The sequence below is a fragment of the Cottoperca gobio genome, unplaced genomic scaffold (genome assembly GCF_900634415.1).
Source record: "Cottoperca gobio unplaced genomic scaffold, fCotGob3.1 fCotGob3_189arrow_ctg1, whole genome shotgun sequence".
NCBI classification, from domain to species: Eukaryota; Metazoa; Chordata; class Actinopteri; order Perciformes; family Bovichtidae; genus Cottoperca; species Cottoperca gobio.
The window spans coordinates 43270-62740 of record NW_021166832.1 but is presented as its reverse complement, the minus strand read 5'-3'; the positions used below and the strand labels follow the sequence as shown (position 1 = coordinate 62740).

At 47.6% G+C, this 19471-nt stretch overlaps 1 protein-coding gene across 1 annotated transcript in view; it reads left to right on the top strand.

Annotated features, from left to right (window-relative positions):
- The window catches only part of plxna2 (plexin A2), a gene marked incomplete at its 3' end in the record, with an annotated part of 74335 nt that overhangs the window by 30571 nt on the left and 24293 nt on the right, over positions 1-19471 (top strand). The window contains exon 3 of the mRNA XM_029426482.1: positions 3180-3362. Within this exon, the coding sequence (XP_029282342.1) occupies positions 3180-3362 (183 nt within the window). The remainder of the gene's footprint in view (positions 1-3179; positions 3363-19471) is intronic.

Here is a 19471-nt window from a genome sequence, read left to right as displayed (position 1 = left end):
CCAGCCTTCTGCCATCTGGAGATCTCACACCATCTCTGTAGTCACTCACATGATGGGATTCTTTCTGTGTCTCTCTGACTATCACAGACTAACACTATCTGCCCTGCTTTCTGCTCATGCCCCACTAACTAATTAACCACTCGTGAGAGCAAAGGGGAGCTAGTATTGATAACACTGATATACCTTGGGAGCAGAAATCCTCTAATTCATCCTTCATTCAAATTACGACAAATGTAACACTCTGTGTCATTGTTGAACAAGATTATGTAGTCGCTGCCGAAACAGACCAAACCCTTTCCTCTGCATAGATTAAATATTATACTGTATTGCAAGTTGTTCGATAAGGATTAATCACACAGGGACACAGTCTATTTTTGTCTCAGCACAGCTCTAGCTAAAGATAACCAACGTAATCTGTATGCAACAGTCTGAGACGTGGCACATCTACATTCCTTCACTGCTGGGGAGATTTGCGATAAGGCTGGGGAAAAACAGAAACAAAACATCAGCAGGAAGGTGTTCAAGAAAACTCCACCGCATGGACTCCAGGGAGATCCAGCTTGGCGGACAAGTCTGCCAAGTGTACATCATCTAAACAATCTAGATACGATCACAACCAAATGTTCTGCCTCCCAACAGACATATGTGCAAGAGTGGTTTTCAAGATAGTTGTGAGCTTTCCCATCTCATTCATTCTGTGTCTAATCAGCATATGTTTAAAACCATTTTAAAACCATAGGAGAAAGGAATGATGTAAGCTTACATTATTTGTTACACCAATTTGAATACTGCAATTTAATACATACAGCTCTATGTGCTATGTTGGCGAAGGGAATGCCATGAAGTGTGGGGCGTGACTATACGAGGCGATTGTTCCCTCTCAGCGTTATTGCTGTTGTTCCGCTCATGGAGACCTGCGTAGTTAAGGTCCTCCAGAGTGGGACATGTCCCTCCACATAGTCTGACAGGGACAGACCAGAGACACATATACATCAGTGGCAGATAGAGAATGAATTAGTCGGGGCTGAAGAGAGGAGGGAATTTATATTCAGAGGGGGAATGCGGCCATGTTCACACTGCAAGCCGAGGTGGCCCAAATCTTTTTGCATATATTACTCACATCTGTTTGTGAGCAGCACAGATCACATGGATATCTCTCTCTTCATCATCTTCATCTCTGCACATCAACCTATAGATGAAACCATGACTCCAGTGGCCTCCGTATTTACTTCTGTACGACAGCGTGCGATGCTTGACCTCCTTGTTATTCAAATCAAATCAAATTTATTTATATAGCCCAATATCACAAATGATACATTTGTCTCAGTGTGCTTTACAGACTGTATAGGATATGACACCCTCTGTCCTTAGACCCTCTGTCCTTAGACCCTCTGTCCTTAGACCCTCTGTCTTTAGACCCTCTGTCCTTAGACCCTCTGTCCTTAGACCCTCTGTCCTTAGACCCTCTGTCTTTAGACCCTCTGTCCTTAGACCCTCTGTCCTTAGACCCTCTGTCTTTAGACCCTCTGTCCTTAGACCCTCTGTCCTTAGACCCTCTGTCTTTAGACCCTCTGTCCTTAGACCCTCTGTCCTCAGACCCTCTGTCCTTAGACCCTCGCATCACACAAGGAAAAACTTCCTAAAAGAAACCCCATAATTAAAGGGGGAACAATGGAAGAAACCTCAGGGAGAGACTGAGGAGGGATCCCTCTCCCAGGACGGACAGACGTGCAATAGATGCCGTGTGTACAGGATAAACAACATAGTACAAATACAACATTTGACAGAAATGATGTTGTGTTGAAAAAGAGAAAGTTTGGATGAAACCAGGAAAATGTCAACAAGGCTTCCCGGTGTCCAGCAGGACCAGGGCAGCAGGCGCAGCCACGATTCATGATCCTGACGTAAACTTTATCAGTGGCAACCTGCCACATGAGAGACAGAAACTCTGGTGATGCCCCGGATGATGAGTTAGTAACATACATTTACATAAATGCATACAGATAGAGAGGGAGAAGAAGAGAGGGAGGGGAGGGGGAGAGAAGGAGGAGAGCAGGGAGGTGTCCCCCGGCAGTCTAAACCTATAGCAGCACAACTAGGGGCTGATCCAAGGCAAGCCTGAGCCAGCCCTAACTATAAGCTTTATCAAAAAGGAAAGTCTTTAGCCTACTCTTAAATGTGGAGAGGGTGTCTGCCTCCCGAACATAAACTGGAAGCTGGTTCCACTGGTTATTGTCCTTCTGTTCAGGACCGTGAGCAGACCTGAGCAATAAGTCAGAATTGAGCACTTTGGCTTTCAGTGTGACCGTAGCTGAAGATACAGTGAGCTAGTATATAGGATGTGTACATGGGAGCAGTGCTGGGCATCTCGCTTCACTCCACATAGCACTTTGAGGCCACTGCCACTCAGACTGTCTCAGCTGACCTGATTCAACACCAGGAAGACATTTCCATCGTCCTGTCTTATCTGAGAGACGCTGCAGGAGAGAAGTCTTCACTCTCACTATCTCCTGTAAGATACACAGTATCATCTCAGCTGAAGTCAAATGTAATGAGACTTTATGTTGCTGATGAATAGGTGAATACAGTTCATTGCAGCCTCTTCGCTGAGATGCATATCTCAGCTGCAGGGTTATCATGCAGTGCACATAGTTATCATGCAGCATGTGTCTTCCTGCAGAGGTGTGATGATAGGCCAGGGTAATGAGCCACGGTGAGAGCAAGGTGGAGCTCGGTGAGGCGGAGCTGAAACATGTCTGCCAAGTGGAACAGAAAGGCCAGCGTTTGTCTCGCTGGGAGACTTATCTCGCTCTGTCCTCCCTCCCTCTCTCAGCCTCACCTCTCTCACCCCTTCATTTCCGTCTCACACACCCTCCGACACTACCAGTATTTCCACAACTTTGACCGCAGCTCTCTCTGTCTTCATCTTTCCTCCTTACCCAGCTGTCCTCTTCTATAATGCTCTGCGTCTCAGCCTCTCCTAATGTCTTATTCTCAGAGTCTGTCTCTCCTCTGAGGTATTTTTGTCGCTCCCCCGGCTCATACAGTACATTTCATGTCAAGGGTTTCTATGTTTAATGAGACACATTTATCTCAGAGTCATGATCACCTTATTTTTGTTCCTGTGTTCCAGTTTATCTCTCATCCTTTCTTCTATAACGTGTGTTCTCTGTCTGCAGCCGGTGCCTATCGACGACTCTTTCTGTGGTCTGGACATCAACCAGCCGCTCGGTGGTTCTCAGCTGGTGACCGGTCACACTCTCTACACCGAGACCCGGGACCGCATGACTTCTGTCACCTCCTATGTCTACAATGGCTACTGTGTAGCCTTTGTGGGCACCAAAAGCGGACGTCTAAAGAAGGTGAGCGCCTCTCCTCGTTTCCCCTGGCAGATCACTGTGATACAGTCTCCACAGGGTGCACACACTGTGGAGTGCTCCTATTTCTGTGCAGATGGATCGTAGTCACAGAGTAACTTATCTCCTTAATATTTAATGTGGGCTGTCAGAGCGTCGGAGAGGGGCGATGACGATGGCTAGTGGTCAGTTCCTTGTTAAGTGAGCTCCAGTGTCGCAGTGTTGAATAACCTGCACTGGCCCATTAATTTTAATAGGCACCTTTCTGCCTGTGGCTCACTGAGAGGCAAAAGAGAGAGCAGGCCCATGCACTAACCCTTCTCGTCTTGGTTAGAGAATACATACGCCACAGGGGGTTAAGGGCTGCTGGCCCCTTAATAATGACAGATTTCGCACCCCAGCCACAGGAAACAAGGTATTAGATGAGATGGCTCACTGACAGGATTGAATGGGGAGGAAAGTGAGGGCTATGTTTTGGGGGATGAGAGGACTGAGATTGTCAATTTAATATTATTGTTGTCTTTTAATGTACATGATGTGTTTTTGTGCGGGTGGACGACATTTAGACAGTGGTTTGTTCACTTGGCGGCCTGTTTGAATGACAGTAGGAGCGAATCACATGGCCAACACTGGCTCATACAGCTGTCACATAACCCCAACCCCCCCATACCAGCAAGAGCTGTGTAAAGCTCAGAGGAAGAGACTGGAAATGGAACAAAGTTGTTAAAACCATTTTGATGCATCTTTTGGCAAGTTCTTTGCGTTTCCAAGCCTGGAGTGGCAACACAACACAAACAGTGCTGGTATGGGTTATTTTGGTCTCCATCTATTCATAATTAAATCAATACACCAATCAGGCTGTGGTGGAGGGAATGTTCGCTCCATGTAATCTCCTGTTTGAGCTGTTTAATAATGTAGCACCCTTTTCTACTTGGTTGAATTGGATGAGACACAAACAAGTGTTTTCCCCACTGTGTTGCCGTCGCTTGCATATTGTTTTTATCTCCCCGCTTCCTTCCACTCTTGCCTTCCCCGAGCACTCTGTCTCCATCTCCTATCCTCTGCTTCCTGTTTGAGAATTCATGCAGAATAGCCTTGCTGTGTACTCCTCAGAGAGGCATGACTGTAACCACAGTAACGCTAACATGGGGGAGGAATTAACCTCGATACGAGAAGGGCACCTAGAGCAGAAAGACCGTGTGCAGCACTCCGCAGAGACAGGTGGTAATACTTGTACGAGCAAAACTTCCTGGTGATAAATATCATCTGATTTATTGTCATCATAATTCATTATCATCCCGTCACTACGAAGTGAGGAGAAGATGCAGGAAGTTCACTTATTTCTGAGTACTTTAAATATACAAACGATGCCGTGAGCAACGACTCTGTGTGTGTGTGTGTGTGTGTGTGTGTGTGTGTGTGTGTGTGTGTGTGTTGAAGGTATGAGAGGAAGCAATCGTCAATATTGAGGGGAATGAAACAGGTGTTTTACTGTTTCACGTGATTAGACAAGGCGCTGTGCAAAACATTTGCATGCAGGTACATTATTGGACGAGAGCCGGTTTTGATTTGCATGAAAGCACATGATTCAACACACACCAACTATCCATCTATGGGGATGGAAGACAGAAAGACCACAATTAGTCTTCCCATGTCGGCAGCCGGGAAGAAGAAAACATAACCTTTTCAATAAGGTAATGAATCATCAATAAGGCTGCATGATTGTAGTGGTAGGAAGACACTTTTATTGTCAAGGTGTGTGTGAAATATGCATGTTTACAATGAGAGTGTTATACATTGACTCCCTCAGGTGTCAGAGGGACAGGGTGACCTGATGAGCCCTGTCTGCAGCTCCTGCAGGAGGCTGATAAGCTCCTAAGACGTGTAGACGGGGGAGCATGCTGCAGGCTTCCTTCAGATGTGAGCATGAAACAGCTATAGGGTAACAAGATTTGATGCTTTGCTGGTGATACTGTTCTATACCTTTACCTCTTTCATGCAGCCAAGCGAGACAGACAGATGGGGAAAGGGAGGGTGTGTGGCAAGGCACATTTAGGGGTGTGAGTGTGAGCCATGATGAGAAAAAATAAGAAGAAGAGTAGCAGGAAGAGAAGGAGAAGGAGGAAGGTACTGGGGGAGGAAGGAAGAGACCATTGAAATGTGAATTTAGTGTCGCCAAAGAAACCAGGGCTGCACCGCTGCCTGTAATTGGATTGGCTCCCTTCCCAAAGAATCCCCCCTACCCTACCCTCCTTCTCCCACTTCCTCATTCAATCCCGCTCCTCCTTCCCTCCCCCCACCACCCTCTCATTCTCCCTGCAGACTGGCTGTTGTATATGCTGCTGTTTCCTGGGCTTTGGCTTTGGAGCATGGCAAAGCAGGAGGGATAGTGTTGGCGGATACTGCTGGCTTTTGCAGGGGATTGATTGAGGAACAGGGGTTAAGAGGGTGGGGGAGCGAGCAGACACTAAGGTGAGGAGAATGCATATAGTGGAAACCATAACACTACAGTTGTGAGACTCTTCGAGTATATTAGCACCATGTAGACAGGGTGTGAAGTGTGTACATTTTACTGTGTGATGTTGGATCCAAAAGTGCTGTCATACGACAGAAATGTGTAGTCTGAAGACGTTTTCTTGTATGAACTCCAGACAATGAGTTTCCCTTTCGCACATGTAGCACACAACAAGAGATCGGCTTGGTTTTCGCAAGGAGTGGTGCCTGGGAACGTGCAGGAGGCCCGTCATGATGGGGATTTCCGACACACTGACTTTGCACTCAGGAGCTAGCAGGGTAAAGTCCGTTGAATGTCCAATCCGAATGTTTTGGACGATTGCATTCTCACATTCAGGTTGAGTGTCATGAGGCTTTCAGAAAATGGTTGTGGACTTCTGGGTGGCACACCTGGAGGCGATGATTGATTGTGGAGGGCAGTAGATGTTCACCTCAGCAGAAAGCTGCGAGGGGGCAATCAATATTCCAGGCCTACATGCACTTCTAGCATCAGTCAAAGCTGTTCCAATCAGGGCCAACACTAGACCTTTAGTCCACTGTAAGCTAAACACCAGAAGATGTTCCAGTGAGTTTGTACTCCTGCCCATGAGTTAATGTCCTATTTATATTCTAGATCCAGTTTTACATTGATGCTCACCAGGATCCATCATCTACAATAACATTCATATATACCCGGAGACCAAAAGACTGCTATTGGGCTCTGCGAGTCAGATTATAGAGATAGACGATCTGCCGTGCGTTTTCTTCTGGCTACACCTTACCCAAGAATTGCATCATCTAAATTGGAATTGCTATGTGTGTTTCGCTTTGTGCTTGAGCACAGATGAAGGGGACTGGGATTGGTGGGAAGCAACAACGGTATGAAGGAGGAGAGGAGCAGCGGGGAGCACTGTCTTTGATGGAGATGGAGATGGAGGGCGCGGCTGCACATGTAAAATTGGATGTTGATAGACATCCCAGCAATAGAAGATTGGGGAGGTTAAAGCAAGCTCAGCAGAGACACATTCACAATTCCCCTGTTAATCAGATGCAATTTACAGGCAGCAACAATGAACATCCTCCATCCCAGTTCTCTCACACACAGCAGCAGGGTTAAGAGCTTCTGAACCTGAGACCACAGGGATACATTCCCAGACGGCACCCTCCAGTTACTCAGATCTACTCATTAAATTATATAATATTTAATCTCTATAAACAGGTTCTGCATTCAAATGTAGAATCTGTTGGCAACCGGTAAAGATTGTGTATCCGAAGCGTTCTGGTTTCCGTTTGTAGTCCGAGTAGTAATCACCTTTTGAGCAGGCTTTGGTTGAATGAACAGTCCGTGTAGAGAGTAAATATGCAATCTCAGAACTCATCAACTATCATCGAACTACAATTTAGCTTTTTGTTAGCTTGTAAACTGGCTACAACTAGACGTTGTCTCTCAACTCCGACTCCAGTCTTGCATCTCAAGTTGCTAATCGGACTGTAAACAATGAGCAGCGCACGGAGAAGGAAGTCTGGATACTGGCCTATATAATATTGCCCCTTGCCCCCAGAGGCTTATCGTCATCAGACCGATAGCCAATGAGTTCATAGGTTGTATAATATGTACATGAATGAAATATCTATTTTACAAACATCCATTCTTTCCCCAGTTTTAGGGTAATGTTGCCTTCAGTATTTTGACCTGTTCTGAATGCTTTGTTTTCTTTGTTCAAACACCACAGAGGATGGTGGTGGGTGTGAGTGTTGAATGGAAGTCAGCGGTTGATTAGTGCTGGGTTGTATCAGCAGTAAACAATGGATGGAAAAAATGTCTTACGGCTGTTTATCCTTCAAGCCTTCAACCATGATGTGCTGCTTTTGGCCTAATTAACTCTTCTCATCATGCCCTGATGAGTAATCAGGAATTGGATTGGATGATGCCCCTGGCAGCTGAAGGAGACAACTTGAAAAGGTGGTTCAGGTGTTTAACTGGACAAGTCCTGATGGACGGGTTAACGTAGCAGAGGCTGCATGTCTGTCTCACCTGGCTCCCACACTGGTCAATACAATACGAGCAAGCATGTGTGTGTGTGTGCAAAGAGTGTGTGTTGCTGAGGGTAGCAGCTGATCATAGGGCATATAGTGTCAGGGACTTGAAAGGCTTGTAAATGCAGGCAGCTGCTCCTACAGGGACCTGGTGGACAAGAAGTAACCCCCCTACAGCTCGTTCTCAACCCTCTATGCTGTGTTCACCCCCATTGAGCCTCAGAGTCTCTGGATCGGTCGCCCTCAGAGGGAATGTGATCAGAGAGTCTGTTTCCTGTCGACCTCGAGGCTGCTCACCTGCTCCACTAGTCCTGCTTAGCCTGGCCTACATTTTAATGTGGAAGCAAATGGTAAGCTAAGCTCTGTTCTCCAACCCCCTTCTGTTCTATATCGACTGTAGCCCACGTGAGCTGTTTTCTCATATGACCTCCGGACAATAACCGGAGAATCGGGTCCGCGCATTGTCCGGAGTTTCCCTTTCACACATGTAGTACACAGCTGGAGATTGTGTCAGAAGCGTGCTCACTTACAGGAAACACTCTGTCTGCTATAGGCAAGGTGTTTAGGTTATTTCAGGGTTGCGGTGCATGTGTGAAAGGGGCTCTGGATTGTCAATCTGGTAATAGAGGAATACATTGGTATGGAAAGGAAGAGAGAGGTGGACAGGTTGGAAAGGACAGAGATGGAGAGACAGAATGATAGACAGATGGGGAGACGGACAACCAGAGAGAGAGAGGCTCTAGCATTGAGGATGATGTGTCTATCAACAACTGAATAGAAGCCCATCCTGTTTCCTGTCACCTGCATCCCCAAAACTCAAATTCAAGATTCACTTTATTGTCCCACATTGTGGGAACTTTGTATTGGGCTTCCACCCATGCTGCATCCATAAAACACATTTCACATACATTAAAGACGAGGGGGGAAACTGCTACAGGAAACAGGAAACATATCCAAGGACATGCTAATAAAACAGTTGTTAATGATGGATAGATTTAAAAGTGCTGCCGCTGGAAAGTAGTCAATCATCAATAAGTAAGTAAGACGAAGCTCTATTGGTTTCCATCTCCAGTTCATCTTTATTTGATCTGCCATCATTTAAAATAAGAGTTTTAAATCTATTCTACTCACTTTTGTGATACGATAAGTATGATCTGAACATGAACCCTGTTCATTACACTTGGTTAACAGCTTTCCGTTGTTGTTTCCAGTTGGTCATTAGTGACTCCATGTGGGATCCCAAATAAACAAGACCAAAGGATTATTAATCATACTAGCTTTATTAGACATCTCCATCGTCACGCCATGACTTGCATTAACCTTGAGCCGACATGAAAATAAATACATTACAAGTGAAAAGCCTCGTCCCAGTTGCCCCCAGGTAGAATCTTTTCCAATCATCGTTCTCACATATTGTTGTTTCTCACTGAATGCCTTCTAAAACATCCGTCGCATCCCTTTGTTTCAGAATGAATGCTGCGGTCTAATTAATCCCACACACAACAAATAATTGCTCCCTTTTGTTAAACCTTTTTTTTGTCTGTTGCCTTGTTTAGAATGAAATGAAAACCATCCTCCTCAATGCACCTGTTCACCAGGCGGGCAACTAATATTTAGAACTTAGCAAAATGACATGATGACATGAGGAGCGTTTTAGCTGACATGACAGCTGCTGATATGTATCCATTACGGACATCTTCAGCACTCTGCATGCTTTCCAGTCATGTTGAACTAAACACTTAAGACTCAGTTTGCCCATCGACAACAGCTGGGAGCCGAGCACAGCCTGCAGAAAGTACATTTAATAGTAAATGAACAATTTGAGAGTTGCAAGTGGAGAGAGATGTTGTGTTTGTATTACCTCAGGACCTCAAGGTGTCTTCTGGATGTCAGCTCAGACGGGCAACCGTGCTTCTAACCAGAATGACCAATAAATATCATCTTACAGTTGAGTGCTTTACTGTATGAAGGCCTTCTTTGTGCTGTGTGGGGGATACCCTCCGGTCAGCAGGTGGTCCGAACTCTACTGAACATCTAAGAGGAACTTCAGCCGAGCCCGACGCTTTGAGTTCTCCGTCATCTGTTAAAAGCATTTCTTTTATCCTAAATGTGATTCATTGAGGCAATGCAACTCACACGTCTGGAAGTGTTGGAGTTTATGTGAATGTAGGGATGCAAGTAAAGATTATTTTCATTATGGATTAATCTGCAGATTATTAGATTAATGGTTTGTTCTATAAAAAGTCAGTAAATAGTGAGAAAGGATGGGTTTCTCAAAGTCCAAGGTGTCTTTAAATGTCTTGTTTTGTCCCTTTAATAAAGAGAAGCAGCAGATCTCTATATGTGAGGCTGAAAACAGCATTTAAAGACATTTCAGCATGACGTAAATGATTCATCGATTATCAAAACAGTTGATTATTTTCCTGTCAATGTCTATTTAAATATGTATTGTAGTGTGTGGGCATGAGCTGTACATGTTTAATTACCATAAAGCATCTATAGTCTACAGACCGGCTCCTTCATTGGACCTCATTCACAACCTGGCCTCCACTTGACCCCCTCCTGCTCAGTCCTTAACCCTGTAGTCTGCAGTCTGCAGGCAGCAGTCTGCGTCTTCAGAGGACACGCCTCTCTCTCTGCCAGACCTGGACCACTACTCCAAACACTTCACTGTTAAAAGACGAGAGCCAGTCAGTCCATTCATCCCAACATGATGTCTCTCTCCCTCTCTCCCTCTCTCCCTCTCTCTCTCTCTCTCTCTCTCTCCCTCTCTCCCTCTCCTCCTCTCTCTCTCTCTCCCTCTCTCCCTCTCTCCCTCTCTCTCTCTCTGCCAGACCTGGACCACTACTCCAAACACTTCACTGTTAAAAGACGAGAGCCAGTCAGTCCATTCATCCCAACATGATGTCTCTCTCCCTCTCTCCCTCTCTCCCTCTCTCTCTCCTCTCTCTCTCTCTCTCTCCCTCTCTCCCTCTCCTCCTCTCTCTCTCTCTCCCTCTCTCCCTCTCTCCCTCTCTCTCTCTCTGCCAGACCTGGACCACTACTCCAAACACTTCACTGTTAAAAGACGAGAGCCAGTCAGTCCATTCATCCCAACATGATGTCTCTCTCCCTCTCTCCCTCTCCTCCTCTCTCTCTCTCTCTCTCTCTCTCTCCCTCTCTCCTCCTCTCTCTCTCTCTCCCTCTCTCCCTCTCTCCCTCTCCTCCTCTCTCCTCTCTCCCTCTCCTCCTCTCTCCCTCTCTCTCTCTCCCTCTCTCTCCCTCTCTCCCTCTCTCCCTCTCCTCTCTCCCTCTCTCCCTCTCGTCTCTCTCTCCCTCTCTCCCTCTCCTCCTCTCTCCCTCTCCTCCTCTCTCCCTCTCTCCCTCTCTCCCTCTCTCCCTCTCTCCTCTCCTCTCTCCCTCTCTCCCTCTCGTCTCTCTCTCCCTCTCTCCCTCTCCCTCTCTCCCTCTCCTCCTCTCTCCCTCTCCCCCTCTCCTCCTCTCTCCCTCTCCTCCTCTCTCCCTCTCTCCCTCTCCTCCTCTCTCCCTCTCGTCTGTCTCTCCCTCTGTCCCTCTCTCCCTCTCCTCCTCTCTCCCTCTCTCCCTCTCCTCCTCTCATCCCTCTCTCCTCCCTCTCGTCTGTCTCTCCCTCTCCCCCTCTCTCCCTCTCCTCCCTCTCTCTCTCCCTCTCTCTCCTCTCTCCTCTCCCCTCTCCCCTCTCTCCTCTCCTCTCTCCTCTCTCCCTCTCCTCCTCTCGTCTCTCTCCTCCTCTCGTCTCTCTCCTCCTCTCTCCCTCTCCTCCTCTCCCCCTCTCTCCCTCTCTCCTCTCCTCCTCCTCTCTCCCTCTCCCCCTCTCCTCCTCTCGTCTCTCTCCTCCTCTCTCCCTCTCTCCCTCTCCTCCTCTCTCCCTCTCCCTCTCCTCTCCTCCTCTCGTCTCTCTCCTCCCTCTCTCCCTCTCCTCCTCTCTCCCTCTCTCCTCCTCTCCTCCTCGCTCCCTCTCTCCCTCTCCTCCTCTCTCCCTCTCTCCCTCTCTGTCTCTCTCCCTCTCTCCCTCTCCTCCTCTCGTCTCTCTCCTCCTCTCCTCCCTCTCCTCCTCTCTCCCTCTCCTCCTCTCTCCCTCTCTCCCCTCTCCCCCTCTCCCCCTCTCGTCTCTCCCCCCTTCTCTCCCCTGCTCAGTACAATGCCAGAGCCTTCCCTGCAGTGATCTCATTAATCACATTCAAACATCTCTCTGTTGCCTTCCCTCCTTCGATCTGCCTCCCTCTCCATTCTCTTCCTCTAATTGCTTGCTCTTTTCTCTGCCTGTGTCTCGAAGGAAGCTTTTTTCCTCATGTAACAACAAGAGACAAATCCTCATGCAGTGCATACATTTGACTACAGATGGGTTTTATACACGTCGGCTTCGTTCAGCCACTTTCACTCGGTGTGCAGCAGAATGCAACACAATCACACGTGTGCACTACGACTTTAACGTATCTCCACAGAACTTGATTGTATGTATCAGATTACGCTGTTCAGTGCCTCCCGTAATTGGACTTAACTTCATTAACACATTGGTGTGGAGCCACTTTTCACCAGAGACCATGTTCTCATGTCTCGGAGTTCTTGGGGCCTTGAAGGGGAAAGTAGAGCTCGTTGTTCTCGTGCTGGACGGAGTCTGGGAGTAATACTGTGGCGCTGGATCGTGTGGTTTTCTCCAATGGTGGGAGCAGTAGCGTCATTAGGACTGGTGAGCCACATCAGACGACACCGACTGCTCAGATCCATGTCTTCCTGGTTTAGGCAGAAAGTGGAAATAAGGCTGAATATTCCCAAATGAATTTATTTCCATTCTTATGAATATTTCTAACCCACATATTCTGGCAATCAAATATTTCATGTGCAGTAGAAACACGAGGAAAAGATGTCCAAGACATTATGCAAGGGATCTGTGTTGGGAGGACGGGCCTCGCAGCTTATCAATATTCTTGTTTCGTCTGCAGCCAATGCAGGCACCACAGGGAGAACATTTGAAATTCATAGAAGAGTCTTATCAGTTGTTGTGTCGCTGTTATTGATCTGTTACTGTGGAAACAGCATCGTGCGGGCGTAGGGCTTGTTAGTAAGTCTCTCAGCTACAATGACTTCCAACAGTTCCAACAACCAAAGAGGAAATGTATCTCCGTCAAATGAACTTCAAGCGCTCGGTGCTTGACTCGTGTCCTCCGAGCTCGCCAGCTGGCTTGGCCGTGTGAGCGCTGTTCTCCTTCCGTCTCCCCGCTGACCTTGCTGAAGTACGGAGATGGAGGAAGAGGACAGACGCAGAAAAAGTAAACATCTTTTAGGACAGAAACAAAAAACCCCAGAAATAGATTAGCGAGCAACGTCTGTCAAAGTGAACGCCTGGCTCAGAGCCAAGCGTTATTGATTTGCTTTACGAAGCACTTGAATAGAACAGATAACTGCGATTAGCCGATTCATTACTGCCGGCTCTTAGAGTGCTCCAAAATGAGATAAAGAGGGGGGATAGGGAGCACGGAGGGGGGAGATAGCGAACTATTACTTTGCGAACTTGCAGAGAAACTCTTAACTGTGTCTCACAACAGAGCGGAGCTTTGTGAACTTCTTGATGAATTGTCCCTACTTCACATGCGTCGTAATGATCTTCCTCATTAGAGGCAGTTACAAGCGGAAGAAAAAAGAAAAACAAGTATTGTTTTTGTGTTTCATAGCATGCATAATGATTCTAGATTACTCAAGCAACCAACACAGCATTCCTTCTCATCTACGTTGCAAATGTGTGCTTCCACTTCAAGTGTCTTCTCGAGCGGCGCCATTGGATCTCAGAAATGAGAATTGTTGTGGCTTTGATGATACACTAAACTGTTGTCTGTGCGAAGGCAAAGTGAGTGTGACAGCGACTAATGTTTGTGTCTGATAGTGAGACAGCTTTACTGCTCCTCTGTCTGCTGCTTCATACACACAGCAGCAGCTATCAGGGCCCTGAGAGTGAAGCCTGTGTGGCTGACAGCGCTGTTTAATGCCTCTCTGTGATCACTGTTTACAGGACACACAAATCATTGCTTTGATAGACGCTGTGGGACACCCTACCTCTGGTACCTCTGGTACCTCTGGTTAATGCTCTATGATGGGTGTTAGGGCCATACTACGGAGGACTTGTACTTTAATGCCATGTCCTGTCTTGGTGTGGCGGGAAACTCCACATCTGTCTCTCTCTCCCTCTCAAGACCATCCTCTTGATCCAATTTCATTTCTTCTGCTTAATTCCTCCCTCCCTCTCTCTCTCTCTCTGTCTCCCTCTCTCTCTCTCTCTGTCTCCCTCTCTCTCTCTCCCTCTCTCCCTCTCTCTGTCTCCCTCTCTCTGTCTCCCTCTCTCCATCTCTGCCTCTCCCTCTCTCCCTCTCTCTGTCTCTCCCTCTCCCTCTGCAGGGCTGCAGCTCCAGCTAGCCTTCAGCCTAATGAACAGTGATGCAGTGCTAATAGCATGTGATAATATTTCAAGCCACTGGTAATCTCCACTCAGTCAGCCTTTACCTGCACACACACACACACACACACACACACACACACACACACACACACACACACACACACACACACACACACACACACACACACACACACTCTCTCTCTCTCTTTCTCCTGACAGCTGCATGTCAGTCTGGGCTTCCTGTGGTTATGAAACACAGCTGTCAGCCATGACTCTTAATCGTCCAGCCGTCCAGCAGAGACGTCTGCAGTCTTAATGTTTTTGGACAGTTCCTTCTGCAGCGCGTGGATCACAACCTACTCCAGGCTCACCGTCCTCTTTGTGTTAGGAAGGAATGAATGATGATTCAGGAACTACACACTAGGGCTTATAGTTCTTGTGGAAGTTGACTTTGTTTACCAGACAAATGCTCAGTAGAGCATGTAAAAGTATTTTTAATGTTTAACGTTGTTCTAAGAGCAACATGTCTGAACGTGTGGGAGGAGAGACGGACTCTGTGTAACGTAAAGAGGAGACGTGCCGGGGGGGGAGTTGTGTAAAGCACCTGCATCACCACAAAGCTAACGGCCGAACACCGAGAGGGCATTAACAAGGTCACCGTATCAAAGAACGGAGCAGGAGCCGGAAGCCTCTTCCAGCCACAGGTCGGCTCACGCTGCTGTTACTCATTAAAGCGTAATGGTTAGCGGTTGGGAAAACATCATGTGGGCCTCTGGTAACCTGACTAAAGGTAAGGGTCAGGGCCGACGGGGGGGGGGGGCACAGTGTCAGGCTGCATTAGCAGGGAGGTGATGATTTGATGGAATTGCAACACAGCAGCGAACCATCAACATTCCTGCTTCTTACGCCGCTTTAAAGGCAGTTCAAGGCTTCTGTGGGGAACACGGTGTCACCCTCACTGTGTGTTCGGCACAGTTTGGTGCTCAGTGGGGCGGGGGCTGTGGTGAGGAATTAGCAGAAACACAGACAAACCAGTTTCAGGTTAGCTGTCGGTTCAATTTGAAGATTAGAGGATAAAGATGTTTTGCATATTGCTGCCCTGAGGTAATGTGTGTGTGTGTGTGTGTGTGTGTGTGTGTGTGTGTGTGTGTGTGTGTGTGTGTGTGTGTGTGTGTGTGTGTGTGTGTGTGCTGTAATGTCTGTAACTATGTGTGTGATAAACACAGCTGAAGGTGTGTGTGTGTTGTGTTTTATTACATGGAAACATGGGTGTAATAATCTTTGGAATACATAAGTGGAAAACTCATTTTAAGAAAGAACATTTCACTTCTGAAGTCCTTATGATTTATGATTTAAGATTTATGATTTAAGATTTATGATTTAAGATTTATGATTTATGATTTATGATTTCCTTATTTAAGATTGTCTTCCACCAAAATGTTTGTGCCATTTTTAGAGTTTTAAACTTATTTGGATGATTATCGGAATAATATTGTGAATTATGAAATGCTCACGTCCTCACACACACACACACACACACATATACACACACACACACACACACACATATACACACACACACACACACGCACGCACACACACACTTCACTCTCTTATTTGTATGAGGGAGGTGTGTAAAAAATCCCTTGATCATATTTCCCAAAAAAAAACTACATGTTTCACTCTATTTCAAGAGTGTTTCATCACACACACAAGTGCACACACACACACACAAGTGCATACACGCACACACACACACACACACACACACAAGTGCATACACACACACACACACAAGTGCACACACGCACAAGTGCATACACGCACACACACACAAATGCATACACACAAGTGCATACACGCACATACACACTATAGGGAGAGGGGGGGGCTTTTTGCCTTCCAACTGATTAGGAAACAAACATTTGTGTCATGAGTTCTCACTAACAGGCTCAGATTGATGAGGGGTGGGGGAACGTTTGGGTGCAGGTATGCAGTGTTTAGGCTGCGAGCTGGATCTCAGGGTGTGTGTTTGTGTGTAGGGGGTGGGGGGGTGGGAAGGTGTGGGGGATCCAGTGACTGTGTCAGCTCCCCGGGATCCTCTGCTGTAAGGGGATAGGATGGTGTTTGGGTTGCAGCATGCTGGGAGTCCTGTCCTCTTTAAATAAGACACACTTGAACAAAGTGCAGCTGATCAGATTAGCGTGGCTGATCAGGTTTCTCAGCAGGTCGCTGGCTCCCACCGTCTCAACGTCTTGACTCGTAAAAGCTGTTGGTGCTAAACACACTGCAGAACAAAGGGAGTGGCGTGAGGGGGTGTACCAACACTGAGAACATGGACCCGTCTGCGATCGGCCCGCTGAACGTTCTTCCTTTCTGTTCGTCGAATTCTGCATCTGCAGTGTTTCTCAAGGGCGAAGTTCTTCTGTCTGGAAGTGGAGAGAAATCCTACAATAAGTGGACCTGTGGGACTCGGCGTGAAACAATGGTTGCAGGATGAATTGTACCAATCAAGTTGTGCCGGATTCTATTGTTAACTTTGCTATTGTGTGACGAGGAGGAAATAGTTTATGTTCTCGGGGCCCTGATGAATCCAGCTTTCAAAAACCAAAGAAACGGCATCAGAGGAGGAAAAGAACAACGGTATCATCAGAGAGGCAGCGTCTTGGTTAGATTCTCCATCTCTGTCTTTGTCTCCACTGCTCCTGCGTCTGGCTTCCTCTCTCTCTGCTTCTCATTCTCCTTGGCTTCTCACCCGTGATCCATCCAGGCCAAGCCACAATCCCTTATAAGGCCAGTGGAAGCCCCCATCTGGCCTCTTATTTCCATATCAGATCTGCAGTAACAGACAGGGTTTATACAGGATCAAGCCTGGAATGTGAGGCCGCCTCTCCATCGGCGGTGCCACTGGGCTCTCTGCAGCTGGGCACAGACCTGGACACACTCCTTCACATGTCTCCCCAACACATCTCCTCCTCGCTCTTGTGTTTCTTCCCTCCTTCCCCCCTTTTCTCTCACACTGTTGGTCTCCTCCATTTCTACCCACCTCAACACCAAACACACCCTCTCGTCGTCTGGCAGCATCTTAGCAGAGCACACATTTACGTTTGGGGACATGCTCTGAGTTCATATCTTATACAGCGACGCAGCCTCAGACAGCCGAACAAAAGACAAACCCACATCTGAGAGCGAGGAATGCAGAAAAGTCTTACAGTACAACTCCACAGCAAACACTCTTAACACAGGCTCAAAGGACATCTGCGGTTTTGGGCTTACATTATATTTAAAAGCTCTGATTCCTCCGTCATCCGAACATCTCTCTGTCTTTCTGTCTCTTCCTTTCTATCCTGCATGCGCTCACTGAGCCTGTTCCTCATTACAATTTGATGTTTCCACAGGCTTTTTTCCCTCCCTGCCGAGCTTTAATATGTAAAGTGTCGACTTTCCTGTGTGTGTGTGTGTGTGTGTGTGTGTGTGTGTGTGTGTGTGTGTGTCTGGTTGGGTTTGTTGTTGTTGAGAATCTGTTTCTGATTAAGCCCGCTCTCGCTAAGCTTTCCCTTTACTGCCACATTTGTGCCTTGCTTGGCAGAAGAACCTTTTGAGTGAATCTCCTCCAAAGCTTAATTGTTTTAAAGGCTGGCAGCGCTGCTCTCCTTGTTGTGTCTCCATCCCTTCACCGTCTCACAGTCTCTCCATCCCTTCATCGTCTCACAGTGTCTCCATCCCTTCATCGTCTCACAGTGTCTCCATCCCTTCACCGTCTCACAGTCTCTCCATCCCTTCATCGTCTCACAGTCTCTCCATCCCTTCACCGTCTCACAGTGTCTCCATCCCTTCACCGTCTCACAGTCTCTCCATCCCTTCATCGTCTCACAGTGTCTCCATCCCTTCATCGTCTCACAGTGTCTCCATCCCTTCATCGTCTCACAGTCTCTCCATCCCTTCATCGTCTCACAGTGTCTCCATCCCTTCATCGTCTCACAGTCTCTCCATCCCTTCATCGTCTCACAGTCTCTCCATCCCTTCACCGTCTCACAGTCTCTCCATCCCTTCACCGTCTCACAGTCTCTCCATCCCTTCAGTCTCTCCATCCCTTCACCGTCTCACAGTCTCTCTATCCCTTCATCGTCTCACAGTCTCTCTATCCCTTCATCGTCCCACAGTGTCTCCATCCCTTCACCGTCTCAGTGTCTCCATCCCTTCACCGTCTCACAGTGTCTCCATCCCTTCACCGTCTCACAGTCTCTCCATCCCTTCATCGTCTCACAGTCTCTCCATCCCTTCACTGTCTCAGTGTCTCCATCCCTTCACCGTCTCACAGTGTCTCCATCCCTTCATCGTCTCACAGTCTCTCCATCCCTTCATCGTCTCACAGTCTCTCCATCCCTTCACTGTCTCAGTGTCTCCATCCCTTCATCGTCTCACAGTCTCTCCATCCCTTCATCGTCTCACAGTCTCTCCATCCCTTCACTGTCTCACAGTCTCTCCATCCCTTCATCGTCTCACAGTCTCTCCATCCCTTCACTGTCTCAGTGTCTCCATCCCTTCATCGTCTCACAGTCTCTCCATCCCTTCATCGTCTCACAGTCTCTCCATCCCTTCACCGTCTCACAGTCTCTCCATCCCTTCATCGTCTCACAGTGTCTCCATCCCTTCATCGTCTCACAGTCTCTCCATCCCTTCACCGTCTCACAGTCTCTCCATCCCTTCATCGTCTCACAGTCTCTCCATCCCTTCATCGTCTCACAGTCTCTCCATCCCTTCATCGTCTCACAGTCTCTCCATCCCTTCATCGTCTCACAGTCTCTCCATCCCTTCACCGTCTCACAGTCTCTCCATCCCTTCACCGTCTCACAGTCTCTCCATCCCTTCATCGTCTCACAGTCTCTCCATCCCTTCACCGTCTCACAGTGTCTCCATCCCTTCATCGTCTCACAGTGTCTCCATCCCTTCACCGTCTCACAGTGTCTCCATCCCTTCACCGTCTCACAGTGTCTCCATCCCTTCACCGTCTCACAGTCTCTCCATCCCTTCATCGTCTCACAGTGTCTCCATCCCTTCACCGTCTCACAGTGTCTCCATCCCTTCACCGTCTCACAGTGTCTCCATCCCTTCACCGTCTCACAGTGTCTCCATCCCTTCACAGTCTCACAGTCTCTCCATCCCTTCACCGTCT